Consider the following 13412-nt stretch of genomic DNA (forward strand, 5'->3'; position numbering starts at 1 on the left):
GAGAAGAACCTTCTGGTGCTTCTCATTTTAATATTGAGTAAGAATAGATACTTTATTGTCCATTTTGAAAACGTCTCAACAGTAACAACTGCCATATACCCAAGGTCGACATGCATGTTGCCAATATTTCACCGTCCACACCTCATGACAATTAATTATTGGCTCTGGCCAGTGCTATTGCTGTTGTAGTCATAGTGTTGGTTTGTGTTTTGTGACCGTGTCGAGATGTTTCTCCGAAACGCTTCCCAGCCCTCTCAATCATTATTTTTCTGTTTTCTCTCTTGTTTTTCTCCCATTTGTTTTAGAGAGCACATCTGTTGGACAACACAGAGAAGCTGGAAAGGTCATCTCGGAGGCTGGACGCAGGCTACCAGATAGCAGTGGAAACCGGTAAGCGTTCTGTTTGGTTGGGAAGGGGGCATTATGAAATTAGAGGTGGTGGTTGGGGGGTGTGTGATTGAGCGACAGCAGATTGTCTCGCTCTTATGCGGGTTGGAGAGAAAGACAACTTTTTTTTTTTAAACAGCCGCCTTGACGACTGGTGACATTTTCAGGAGCACATCAAAGGTGAGCGAGGGAGAGAGGTGTACGGGCGACAGAGCGGGCTACGCTGCTCCTTGTTCGGCTCCCGGAAAAGCACACGCTCTTCTACTCGCATGCATCTGTCTGGCTGTGAGTGAGAGGTGTTGTTGTTGCTCTACTGAAAATAAACATCATCAGCGTTTCCTCCGCTAGTTCTTCGTTCAGAGAACCAATCAAAACACAATAAACATCACCAAATAAATCGCCCATCTAGAACAGAAAATCCGGTTTTATCCTCACTATCAAGGTTTGTTTGTATCTTTTATAGAACGGAAAATGAGACTCATTTGGATTTGAAAACAGGTCTTTTATTTTCTAACATTATTGAGTCACAGTGTATTCCTTCGAGAGATATCAAAGCTCATTCTTGAAGTTTTAACTGGCTTTCGGTGGCTTCCGCTGGTGTTTTGAAAAGTTTCTTAATTTACACTATAATGGAGGGGTGGCACGTGTGTGTGACATCGACAGATTTAATCATTCAATTCGAGAAAGGGGTGCACAGACCACTGCCGTTTGATGTTCAGTAAGTAGAACTCACAAATTCAGAAATACAATCTGCATTCTCTGCTTAAAAATGTTGTTTCATATGATTCTCCGATGATCTCCGAGACTTATACTATTCCTGTTTTCACCGTGTCGAACTCTGCGGCAGCCCGTATTTTGATTCCATTCAGTCATATCTTTCAGTCGAATGGCTCGTTTTGATGTTTTGTCACGCCCGTTGGTTGGTGTTAAAGAAATGTGCTGTGGTCTAACCGCGTTCTCTACCTCCTGGGTCCCAGTCCTTTCCACAGTAAAGGCTAGCAGCGCGCCCTCTGACCCCTCGTCGCCAGTGGCCATCTCATCCGCTCTGTGTGTGCGGCTAACTGAGAACAATGTCTGTTTATCAATGCCCCTGGTCCCACACACACTGCTCAGATCCACACCAGCAGTGGGGTGTTTGGGGTTTGGTGGGGTATGAGCTTTTGCCCCATTGTATTTAATCCCCTGACGTCCCCGGCCCTCCGCTCAGATGCACAACCTCAAACAACAAACGGTCAGGGAGGACCAACGCTCAGAACACAACTAGGTAGCAACAGAACAGACACATTGGGAACTCTGTCAGACTACTAACAACAGAAAAGCTCCAGTATTTCGAGGACCCAGACACACAAAGAATATATGCACTGAGAGCCCAAACATTGACAAGCATCATCCATCCAAGTGGTTTGTGAATTGAAGTGGGCGACTGACCCCTTTTTGTCCAGTTTTCCTGCATCCGGCATCCAGTCACGTTGTGAACCAATCCTGCTTCACCACCCTATGCTGCATATTTACATCAGTGGACAATCACACCACCACAACACATGATCAAATACTGTGGAGCAATTCAGATTCTTTTAAAAATCTTTTTGTGTTTAATTGTTTTTCAGTGGGGAGAATTGTACAAGCACTCAATTCACCTGTTTGGCTGAGTAAATGGCTCATTCAGTTATCTCACTTTAAAACTAAAAGAGAATGATGATAATAATAATAATAATAATAATAACAAGAGTATGGCTTTTATTAATCAATCTGAAGCATAAATATTTCTATATGTTAAATATGGCGGCAGGTAGCCTATCGGTTAAGAGCATTGAGCCAGTAACCGAAAGGTCGCTGGTTTGAATCCTGAGGCGACGAAGTGAAAAATCTCTGTCCCCTTGAGCAAGGCACTGTACCCGAATTTCTCCTGTAAGTCACTCTGGATAAGAGCGTCTGCCAAATGACTAAAATGTCAAAGTAAATTGTTTTAGGATACACTTTGAAATGTTGAATGTAGGGGTGTATTGTCTACAAAGGGTTAAAGAATAATAATTTGTGCGTTGTGTTTGTCCAATCAACAACTCACTCTGATTTGTAAATCGACTTTGTTACCAGAAACCTGAACTCTACTCAAGAGGCTAATAAAACCACTCTTAGTGAAGAACGGTTAATGAAGCTATTTCACAATAGTTCAAAGTTACCTTCCAAATCCACACAATATATAATTATGCCCCATACAGTACGTACTATAATTGACCAATTCGGAGTAAGAAATATATTTTTTAAGAATGCTTCTCTTTTCTTTCAAAGAGAGAAATCCTGAACAAAGGAAGAGGGAAAGATGGAGCTCCTGCTTGGCATCGATAACATTCCACTTAATGACCACAAATCACAAAAAGCCAGTGTACCATGAGGTCACTTTATAAAAGAAGAAGAGGTCCTCTCAGTTTTTCGAGATGGTGAATCTTAACAGAATATAATTTCTCTCTTTCTCTCTCTCTCTTTCAATTTAAGGGCTCTATTGGCATGGGAAAGATAATTAACAGTTAACATTACACTCACAAAGGTTCCAGAAGAAGAAAGACATTTCAAATGTCATATGATGTGCCAATAGTTAAAGTACGAAAGGGAACATAAATAAACAAAAATATAGGTTGTATTTACAATGGTGTTTCTTCTTCACTGTTTGCCCTTTTCTTGTGGCAACAGGTCACAAATCTTGCTGCTGTGATGGCACACTGTGGTATTTCACCCAATAGATATGGGAGTTTATCAAAATTGGGTTTGTTTTCAAATTCTTTGGGTCTGTGTAATCTGAGGGAAATAAGTGTCTCTAATATGGTCCTACATTTGGCAGGAGATTAGGAAGTGCAGCTCAGTTTCCACCTCATTTTGTGGGCAGTGTGCACAGCCTGTCTTCTCTTGAGAGCCAGGTCTGCCTACGACGGCCTTTCTCAATAGTAAGGCTATGCTCACTGAGTCTGTACATAGTCAAAGCTTTCCTTAAGTTTGGGTCAGTCACAGTGGTCAGGTAGCCAGTGTACTCTCTGTTTAGGGCCAGATAACACAAAAAAACACAGCAAACTAGAATGTTAATTCTTTCCTATGTGTCAAGTAATTATCTTTTAGTTTTCTCATGATTTGGTTGGGTCTAATTGTGTTGCTCTGTGGGGTGTATTTGTGTTTGTGAACAGAGCCCCAGGATCAGCTTGCTTAGGAGGCTCTTCTCCAGGTTCATCTCTCTGTAGGTGATGGCTTTGTTATGGAAGGTTTGGGAGTTGCTTCCTTTTAGGTGGTTGTAAAATTTGACGTCTCTTTTCTGGATTTTGATAATCAGCGGGAATCGGCCTCATTCTGCATTATTTGGTGTTTTACGTTGTACACTGAGGATATTTTTGTGTTTGTCCCATTTTGTGAATTATTGGTTGGTGGGCGGATCCCAGACCTCACAACCATAAAGGGAAATGGGTTCTATAACTGATTCAAGTATTTTTAGCCAGATCCTAATTATGTCGAATTTGATGTTCCTTTTGATGGCGTAGAAGGCCCTTCTTGCCTTGTCTCACACATTATTCACAGCTTTGTGGAAGTTACCTGTGGCGCTGATGTTTAGGCCGAGGTATGTATAGTTTTGTGTGTGCTCTAGGGCAACAGTGTCTAGATGAAATGTGTATTTGTGGTCCTGGAAACTGGACCTTTTTTGAGACTTTACTGAGATTTACTGTCAGGTCCCAGGTCTGACAGAATCTGTGCCGAAGATCTAGGTGCTGCTGTAGGCCCTCCTTGGTTCGGGACAGAATCACCAAATCATCAACGAACAGTAGACATTTGACTTCAGATTCTAGTAGGGTGAGGCCGGGTGCTGCAGTCTGTTCTAGTGTCCTCGCCAATTTGTTGATATATATGTTGAAGAGGGTGGGGCTTAAGCTGCATCCCTGTCTTACCCCATGGCCCTGTGGAAAGAAGTCTCTCGCTCTTTGAGATGGTAAATCTTCACAGAATATAATTTTAGAATTTTTATATCAGTTTTCTTCTGTCGCTCTTTCTCTCTCTCTCTCTCTTTCTCTTTCTCTCTCTTTCTTTCTTTCTCTCTTTCTTTCTCTCTTTCTCTCTCTCTTTCTCGCTCTCTCTCTCTCTCTCTTCCTCTCTTTCTCGCTCTCTTTCTCTCTCTCTCTCTCTCTCTCTCTCTCTCTCTCTCTCTCTCTCTCTCTCTCTCTCTCTCTCTCTCTCTCTCTCTCTCTCTCTCTCTCTCTCTCTTTCTTTCTTTCTCTCATATTTAGCAAAGCGCAGGCTTGCCAGGAGCACTGAAGGCCCTTTGAGGGATATTGAGAGGGCTCTGTGGACATGCCGGGGTATTTATCACACGCACCCTTAAGAACCAGCCTCTGTTTGTCTCATAAATAAAGTATAGAACTTCATTAGAGGAGGGCGCTGACTTAAGAGGCACGAATGAACATGCAGACACGAGGGCTAGCCTGTTAAAGTACAGGAGGAGGGCATGTAGTTAGCCAATTTAACAGCATTTGCATCAGGGGTGTCTGCAAGCCCTCAATGGGAGGAGGCCAGACTGACTCCAAATCATAGAGGTGTCAGATTCTGATTTGTCTTTGTGAAGCTGTGAGAGGGGTCTGATTGGGCATGTTTAGAGATCGATGGCATGTCAGATGAAACATTTAATATGTACTGACGAGTTGTCTCCCCTTGATTAGGATCAGTTGGAGAGGTAAAGGGTAGAGTTGTGTTTACTGAGGGGCGATTAAGACAGTATACTGGCTTCGTTTGAAGGACAAACATGTACATATCTATACACTACACGTGCATATTCAATTGATAATTGACCTAATAAAGAATCTGGGAAAGAATAATTTGAGAAATGAAAGAAGGATACCGTTAGACTGTTTTGAACTTTCGATCCTCCTGGGAGTGTTCTGTATATCCTGCACCTGTGTACATTTGTTGGATGGAACACTTTTGTTTTGAAGTAATGTAATTTACATTTCCCCCAAAATTCTACTAACCCTGAGTGATCTCTAATCATTGTGCTAACGCTAGTTTGCATTCCCTCCAGAAACGACCTTAATTCAAACTGCAAGCAGAGACAGAGAATCAGTACATTTGACTCTGGGTATGTAGAAGGGGGAAAAAATGGTATTGCCAAAATCTCAAACTATCCCTTTAACCCAATCAGTCCCACCGTAACGCTGGCGCATTTGTTTGGGCTTCTAACCCTTTTTAAACAGTATGTTTGCGCTACAGACTTGTGGGTTGTACTATTTGATTTGTCTAGTTCTTCTGCATCCGTAGATGCCAACTGTTTGTCTGTGTTATTAACGGAGGCTGAGCTGGAGCGGTGTTTGTGAGATAAGGGTGGGTCTTGAAGGAGCCCGGGGCTGGGTCGTTTTATAGAAATGTATGTAGTCCAAATGGTTTGAGCTACTAACTATTAAAAGCTGAGACTCTCACGAACACATGTTTTGTTCAATTTTTTAAATATTTGTAATACATTTTTTTTTAACCTTTTTATTTAACTAGGCAAGTCAGTTAAGAACAAGTTCTTATTTACAATGATGGCCAAACCCGGACGACGCTGGGCCAGTTGTGCGCCGCCCTATGGGACTCCCAATCACGGCCGGTTGTGATACAGCCTGGGATCGAACCAGGGTGTCTGTAGTGATTCCTCTAGCACTGAGATGCAGTGCCTTAGACCGCTGTGACGCTCACAAGCAACATGGGAGTCCTTAGAAGGTAAGGGGTTCTTCTACATAGAAGATTATTGGAAATTCCAGGACATAGTGTCTATAATACTGTAAAAAGATCACTTAGTTGCTGTCCAAAACTCCACACAATTGTCACTGGATATTGATTTCCCACTGAGCAAACAATTTCTGTACTTACAGCATTCATATAAATTCATTTTTATCAGGTTTTTGCTTTGGTGGACCTTTATTTTTTTTATTGACATTTGTAAATAAAACTGACAGGGTTAAGGAGCCACTTTTGGACATAACAGAGAATAAACAGAGGGCTCTAATCTTGGCTCTTTTCCTCTTTAAAGCTCAGCAGTCAAACAAACAACAACGTCGTCAACAAAGACATCTCTGCATTTTCAAGGGGCCAGCGATGAGGCCAAGATAGCTCCTCAGCTCATGGCCCCGGTGATGGGGCCCCAGATCGATGGGGGAAAATGAAAACAGACCATTAGGGATTGATTTCAGCCCTGTTTAGATAAGCTGAGAGGGTCGGGGCCTGACCCCTGGGGGCCCCTCGGCAGCCAAAGTTCACGCTGTGCCAGGTAGAGAACAGCACTGCAGGCCATCCATTTTATTAGCACAGAGATAAGCTGATTAGACCTTGTCAATCAAAGGTGCCAATGACTCAATCGACAGCCCTTTCTTCCCCTCCCTCCCACCCTCTCTTTTTTGTGATAAATCATTGAAGCGACCAACAATGTGGTAGGCAGATATCATGGGCTAAGCTTAAGCGGCCCTGCCGTTGTCACCAAGGCAGACGCGCAAGGACCCTGTGATAAGGTGACGACTATATTAGAGTACGTCAATTTGTTTTTAGGGCGGTTTTGATACCCAACTGCAGCGGTATTAAAAGCGAGGGAGGGAGAGAGCGTCGTCATCGAACACGGCTCTAAGCGTCAGAGCACGGGGTGTCAGGACACGGAGAAATAAATAGATGATCGGATGAAAAAAGAAATATGTTTTGTGAACCTAAACTCCTCGGCTACCGTTTGAAGCAGAGCATGGCTTTGAGCCTTGCTGTGAGTCCATGGATGCTGGAGTGCCCCAGAACATGGCACACGCTTGTCCCCGGCTCACACTCCATCTCTTCCTTTCCATCTTAGTCTTTCTATTTTCACTCTTAATTTCTCCCCGCTTTGTCTTCAGATCAGAATTCATCGTTCTTTTGGTGTTTAGCCACCAAAGTGATGCTTGCGCTTCAAATCCTTGTGGCTAAGCATCTAGTAAATGACATAACAAGCTATATTTAGCAATACCTAGAAGTATTTTTAGGATTTGGCTTTTAATAAAGATTTTTTTATTGTTTTCTTCTCATGATTCGAAACACATTTATAGCCCATGTTGACTGGTTTTCGTGCTATTAGGTAACAGAAGACAAAATAAAAAATACAAACCTGACATCTGTCAATGTCATTTAGCATCATTATTATCAACATTATATCTAGCTCTTGGGCAAATGAAACAAAGAAAAATAAATCTACTGGTAACTGGCCAAAATAGATGTTCCATTTTTTACTTCATAAGGAACAAAAGTATATAATGTATTAGTTAGTCACAAAATATGTTGTTATAGTTTGAATAACTTAATTTGTATAATTGTTGTTTACGTGGTCCTCTTTGTCCTCTTTGTCTCTGTCAGTTAGTTGTTGTATTTACCCAAATATTTGCTCTTAATTAATTTTGTATCATATCCAAAATACAGAAATATAAGTTTATGCAAGAAGCAGTTCATTTATAAATTGATTAATGCAATGTATTTACATAATTTACAAAGACATTGTGAAGATCCCTTTCTTAGGAATGTTGGTTCTTTGTACACTTCTGCTTCAGTTGATTCACTCTGTGGCAGAGTGTAATTGAATATTTCAGTATGTTCTTATTCATTTGTCTTTTATAAGGACAGTTTGCTAAAGTGGATTTCCTGAAGGTATAGCATATTAAATAACTTCAGTTTTTTTGTAGTCTGATAAAATCTGAATGCTGTGTTGTTTCAAAAAGAATAGGAAGTTATTTGATAATGGTTTGATTCATGGCCCTGAGAGCTGGGACTTAAATATTTCACAGCTTGAGTTTGCAGTTATGCACGAAGGAGGCCTTTTTATGAAATATATTTTCGTGGGAAATGTATGTCTTTTGTATCAAGGAAGTAAGAAATATACACACATATAGCCCAAAACTGTATTTCCAACATATACGCCTTAACGTATAGCCTAACATTTTGCTTTCACTAAATCTACCCACGGGCGAGCTGTTTATCGGTAAACCCCCCGGCGGATGAAAGGCCTCGTAATAATGATTTTTTCTCTCCTAATCGGGCCTTGTCAGCGAGGCGTCTTATCATGAAGAGGAAAATGACACCGATCCTATCGAAGAGCCCGAGTCCGGGTTTGCGGCGTGTGCCCCCCCCCCGGCTGCGGCCTTGCCATATCTAGCGCCGCCACAAACGGCGGGCGCCGCTTTTTTCATGTGGACTTCAAAAATGTCGCGAGTCATTAAAATTTGCACCCGCGTTTGGCTGCCGGGATCAGCCACTCCAGAGAGAAAATGCGATGTGGGAAGAGGAGACTCGCTAAATGTGCTAATTCCATCCTCACATGTTTACGGCTTAATTTTAATCGGTTTGAGGGGGGAAACTATTGGGGGGGGGCTATGAGAAAGCTTCACATTGCAATAAATTGCCATTATCTTGGACACCCTAGGACTCAGCTGTTCCATGGATTTAGGGGTCTACTGGCAACAGTGTTTATTGTGGCACACAAAAAAAGTGTTTACGCTTGAACTGTGCTAGCTAAGGCGCAATCGCTGGCTTCAGCCTGCACAGACAAAGGCCCCGACCTGACACAATGGCCAGCCTGCATACAGACCCCTGAATGCAAGAGCTCAACCAACAGACTCGAGAGAGTGTGTGGGGTTCATCTGCGCATTCGCTCGTCTGTCTGTGAGTCCGCAGGTGTTTGTCGCAAGAATCCGACTTGCAATGTTAGCTCAAGTTAAGTGGACTCATTTGGTGGCGGCCGTATCAGAATGAAGCTCGTGAGATGTTTGTGAGAAATAAAAGTGACCAGTTGCGATAGATAGTCCACAGAAATGTGAAGAGAATACTTTCTGCTTCAGTTAGAGTTCCATTAGCACTGCTAGCATAGCATCCTGTTAGCAGCCGGTTTTGTCTGCACAGTGGACGCTAAGAGCTAACGGGGATCAACGGTGTTAGGAGAAAGCGGTGGATCTGCAGTAATCAGACCTTAAGTAGAATGATTAGCTTCAACAAAGAGCAGGCTTTCTCTCAGCATAACTAGTCTTGACGTAATTATTAGCCGAGAAAGCTCAGACTGGAAGGAAGGACAGACCTCTGAGCATTTTCTGCTTCGTTCGCGGCGTTGCAATAGTACAGAAGGCAACATTACAAGATTAATAATGAAGCCCATTGGAAGGTCAACAAATCATCCATTGGATTGAAATGTCTTAAATGATGTAAACATGAATACCACAATGTTTAAAGACACATTTTGATCAATGTTTAAATTAACAATGCACATTTCTGTTACTTTTGAATAGTTCCATTACAAGTTATAAAAGTATGAAAACTGTTTTCATATATTTTTTTCTCCAGAAAATTTGATTTCTAATACAGCAATATTTTTCATTATTACATTGATATTAATGATACATAAGGCCACTTAAACAAACAAAAATGATTTGATGAAAAAAAATCAACCGTGCTGAATATTCACCTTACGATTAATTATTGTCAGTAAACATGTTAGATATATAGTAGTAATTGTTAGTAAACATGTTAGATATATTGTAGTAATTATTAGTAAACATGTTAGATATATTGTAGTAATTGTTAGTAAACATGTTAGATATATTGTAGTAATTGTTAGTAAACATGTTATATATATATATATATATATATAGTGGTAATTGTTAGTAAACATGCTAGATATAGTAGTAATTGTTAGTAAACATGTTAGATATATCGTAGTAATTGTTAGTAAACTTGTTAGATATGTAGTAGTAATTGTTTATAATGAAGCCTTATCTCAAAGTATCAGCAAAGCACATTTAAAATGGTAGAACTCCTATGTCAGCTTATTTGCTGCTATTTTGAGGTTACAACCACTATAAAGACACCTCCCTGTACGCACAACAGAAAGTGCAACGCTGACCTCTGAGTGATACGGAGAGAGAGAGAAGGGGAGAGAGAGAGAAAGGGAGAGAAAGTGAGAGGGCTCAGAAAACAACTGGGATGAGCAGGGTTGCGTTTTAAAGAAAGTCTTTCAGAAGGAAATGGGAGACAAAAGTGAGGACTCGGGGCCCCCATGGGCGCTTTAAAGACTTGCTACATCTGACGTGCTAAAATATTAAAAAAGAGACGTGGGGGGAGAGAAATGAAGTAAAGGAGAGTCAGAGCGGGAGAAGTGTGCCACCTCGTCACCCGGGACCCGGATCAGAAATATTAGTCCTGTGATGCCAGTGACACATTGATGACAGACAGTAGATTGATGCTAGTCAAAACAGTGGAAAAGAGACAAATTTATAATTACGCATGGTGGTGGGGGGGGGGGGGGGGGTTGGTGAGAGTTTTTGGGAGTAAGAGATGGGGTAAGGACAGAGAGATGCAGTGCGATCAGCATATTGATACGTGTCGTTGTGTACACCAGTGGATGTAGGTCAGTGGAGAGCATCATAGCTCTGTGATGGGGAACCAAAACACTTCACTTTAGTCTAGCAGTTTTCATGTGTGTTTGTTGCATGTGAAGGCTAGTAAGTAGTCATGTGTTCTTGGTGGCTGGGTGTTAGAGCAGAGACCAGGGCTATATTATGTTATTAACCCCTCTCCATATATTTATATATATATATATATATATATATCACACACACATACTTTACACACGCTAACCCTCAGAAGCACATTATTAGGCGTGTCCGTCTGTCCCCTCTGTTTGCTCTCTCCTGGTCGCCCTGAGGAGCGGCTCCCCACGCGTCCCCCCTCGGCCCCCCAGAGGAGCGGCTCCCCACGCTTCCCCCCTCGGCCCCTCAAAAGAGTTTCCTCCTCGGCAGCCCCGTGCCCACGGACAGGACGCCCGCGCGTTTAGCACGCCCGGGGAACATGAAACGGCCCGACCCGGGATGTCAGCTGGTCGTCCCATCTGCCAGTCAGTAGGAGAGCAAGGCTTTTGTCTGGGGGGGGAATGGAGATGAGTAGAGCGGGGGGGTGGGGGGGTGTTGACCACAGCCACCACAACCGTGTGTTTAGTTGAGATGGGGATAGTGAAATGAGAGCAGAGGGCTGGACACTAGACTCGCAATATATGAATAGTGAGATGTTTTGGTTTTTTTGCATCAAATTCTTGTGTTGGAATAGGATTACATTGTCTTTGTGGTTGTATGTTTCTGGCCCTATACTGTATGAAGAACAGTAGAATGTCAGCTGCTGTAGTTGTGATCAACACACCAACAAATGTGTTCCAGTTTGGGCCCTTAGTTCTTTGTCATATGTGCATACCATAAACAACACTTTCTGGGGGACGCAGATGTGTGGAAAAGATCGTCCTACAGAATACAGTAACTTAATTGGTCTCAATCCAAATATGACTTTGCCTTTTTATGTAAATCACAGTTGGAACTCTAGTCTGATATGAATTTTAAGTTGCAGAACTTCGCTCTGTTCCTTTCTTCCTCCCGTTAAAGAACATAACCTTGGCAGTGCAAACAGTTTGACTCTCCCATAGTAATGAACCTGCCTCGTGTGAGTGGATGGATGGCTGGCTCTGCATAGGGAGATTTTCATGTTTGCATTCTGCTGTACGGCAGATAGGCCGCGCCCTTGAGCCACCGTATGAGGTACTGTAAGCCCGGGTGATTCTCCCTCTGCAGAAGGTGACTACAGGACCTACACACACACACACACACACGGACACAGTTGAAAGTATTTGGACCGAAAAGAGTTCCTGAAAAGAAGCAAGAGGCAACTCGCAAGCACTGGCCAAGTATTTATCACAGAGTTTTTGTTTTGTTGTCGTGCCTTCTGAGAATATCAGTGTGTTTTTTCTTTTTTCTGTTTGCCCTCAGTTAAATTCCCAGATTTTTTTCCCCCCAGTGTGTTATCAGTCTTGTTCTGTCATTATTTCTTGTCAAATCAGTATATCACAGAGAAAGAATGAACAATGAAGTCTGTACTCACATTTGTCAGTCATCCAACGTAATCCCTGGTAGGGCTGCTGAACTGTATTCAAACACCTTCACCTGTTAGGAGAGCTCTGGGAAGCTCTATGTAAGGAATATACTGCCAGGGTTGGGGTCAATTCCATTTCAATTCCAGTCAATTCAGAAAGTAAACCAAATTCCAATTCAACATTTTCCTAATTGAAGATAATTGGTACTTCTGTGTACTTCCTGAATTGAAATGGAATTGACCCCATTTACCTACATCACAGTATTCCTTTAAGTGCACAATTTGTTTTTGTTTAAAAAATATATTTTCAATTATTCAACAACAGAACAATACAACACAGCAAGAGTAAGTACTACGATAAAAGGTACATCAACCCTTCCCACCCCCCAAAATAAATTAAAACAAAATACAAATAATAAATGAGTTTAAATTAGAATAGTAATAATACTAATGACTAAATAAGGCAAATGACAAGAGATACCAGCATATACACAAAGCAATAGAATTACAGAGAGACAGTAGCTACATCAATCTACATGGATCTACAAGATCACATCCACCAACCTCAATGGACGTGTTTCCATATAGACCAAGGAAGGGTTGCCATATTTTCACAAAGTGGTCGAATTTATTTCTTAAAGCATAGGTAAACTTCTCGAAGGACACAAATATCCCAAACAATACCCCTGATTTCCCAAAACAATAGCAGTTTTATATTGCTTAACGTTAAGAAATGTGATGTGCAGGATGATGGCAGTTGAGCATGGTTGTTTATATGGCAGTTGAGCATGGTTGTTTATATGGCGGTTGAGCAAGGTTGTTTATATGGCAGTTGAACAAGGTTGTTTATATGGCAGTTGAACAAGGTTGTTTATATGGCAGTTGAGCCAGGTTGTTTATATGGCAGTTGAGCAATGTTGTTTATATGGCAGTTGAGCAAGGTTGTTTATATGGCAGTTGAGCAAGGTTGTTTATATGGCAGTTGAACAAGGTTGTTTATATGGCAGTTGAGCAAGGTTGTTTATATGGCAGTTGAACAAGGTTGTTTATATGGCAGTTGAACAAGGTTGTTTATATGGCAGTTGAGCAAGGTTGTTTATATGGCAGTTGAGCAAGGT

The 13412-nt window shown here is 41.8% G+C and overlaps 1 protein-coding gene across 4 annotated transcripts in view; it reads left to right on the plus strand.

The window, feature by feature from the left end:
* Window positions 1–13412, plus strand: part of LOC139570201 (vesicle transport through interaction with t-SNAREs homolog 1A-like) — a 183434-nt gene that overhangs the window by 41944 nt on the left and 128078 nt on the right. For all 4 annotated transcript variants that reach the window (XM_071391840.1, XM_071391837.1, XM_071391841.1 and 1 more), the window contains one exon: window positions 306–390. In XM_071391840.1, the coding sequence (XP_071247941.1) occupies window positions 306–390 (85 nt within the window). The remainder of the gene's footprint in view (window positions 1–305; window positions 391–13412) is intronic.

This window comes from Salvelinus alpinus, chromosome 3, assembly GCF_045679555.1.
Source record: "Salvelinus alpinus chromosome 3, SLU_Salpinus.1, whole genome shotgun sequence".
NCBI lineage: Eukaryota > Metazoa > Chordata > Actinopteri > Salmoniformes > Salmonidae > Salvelinus > Salvelinus alpinus.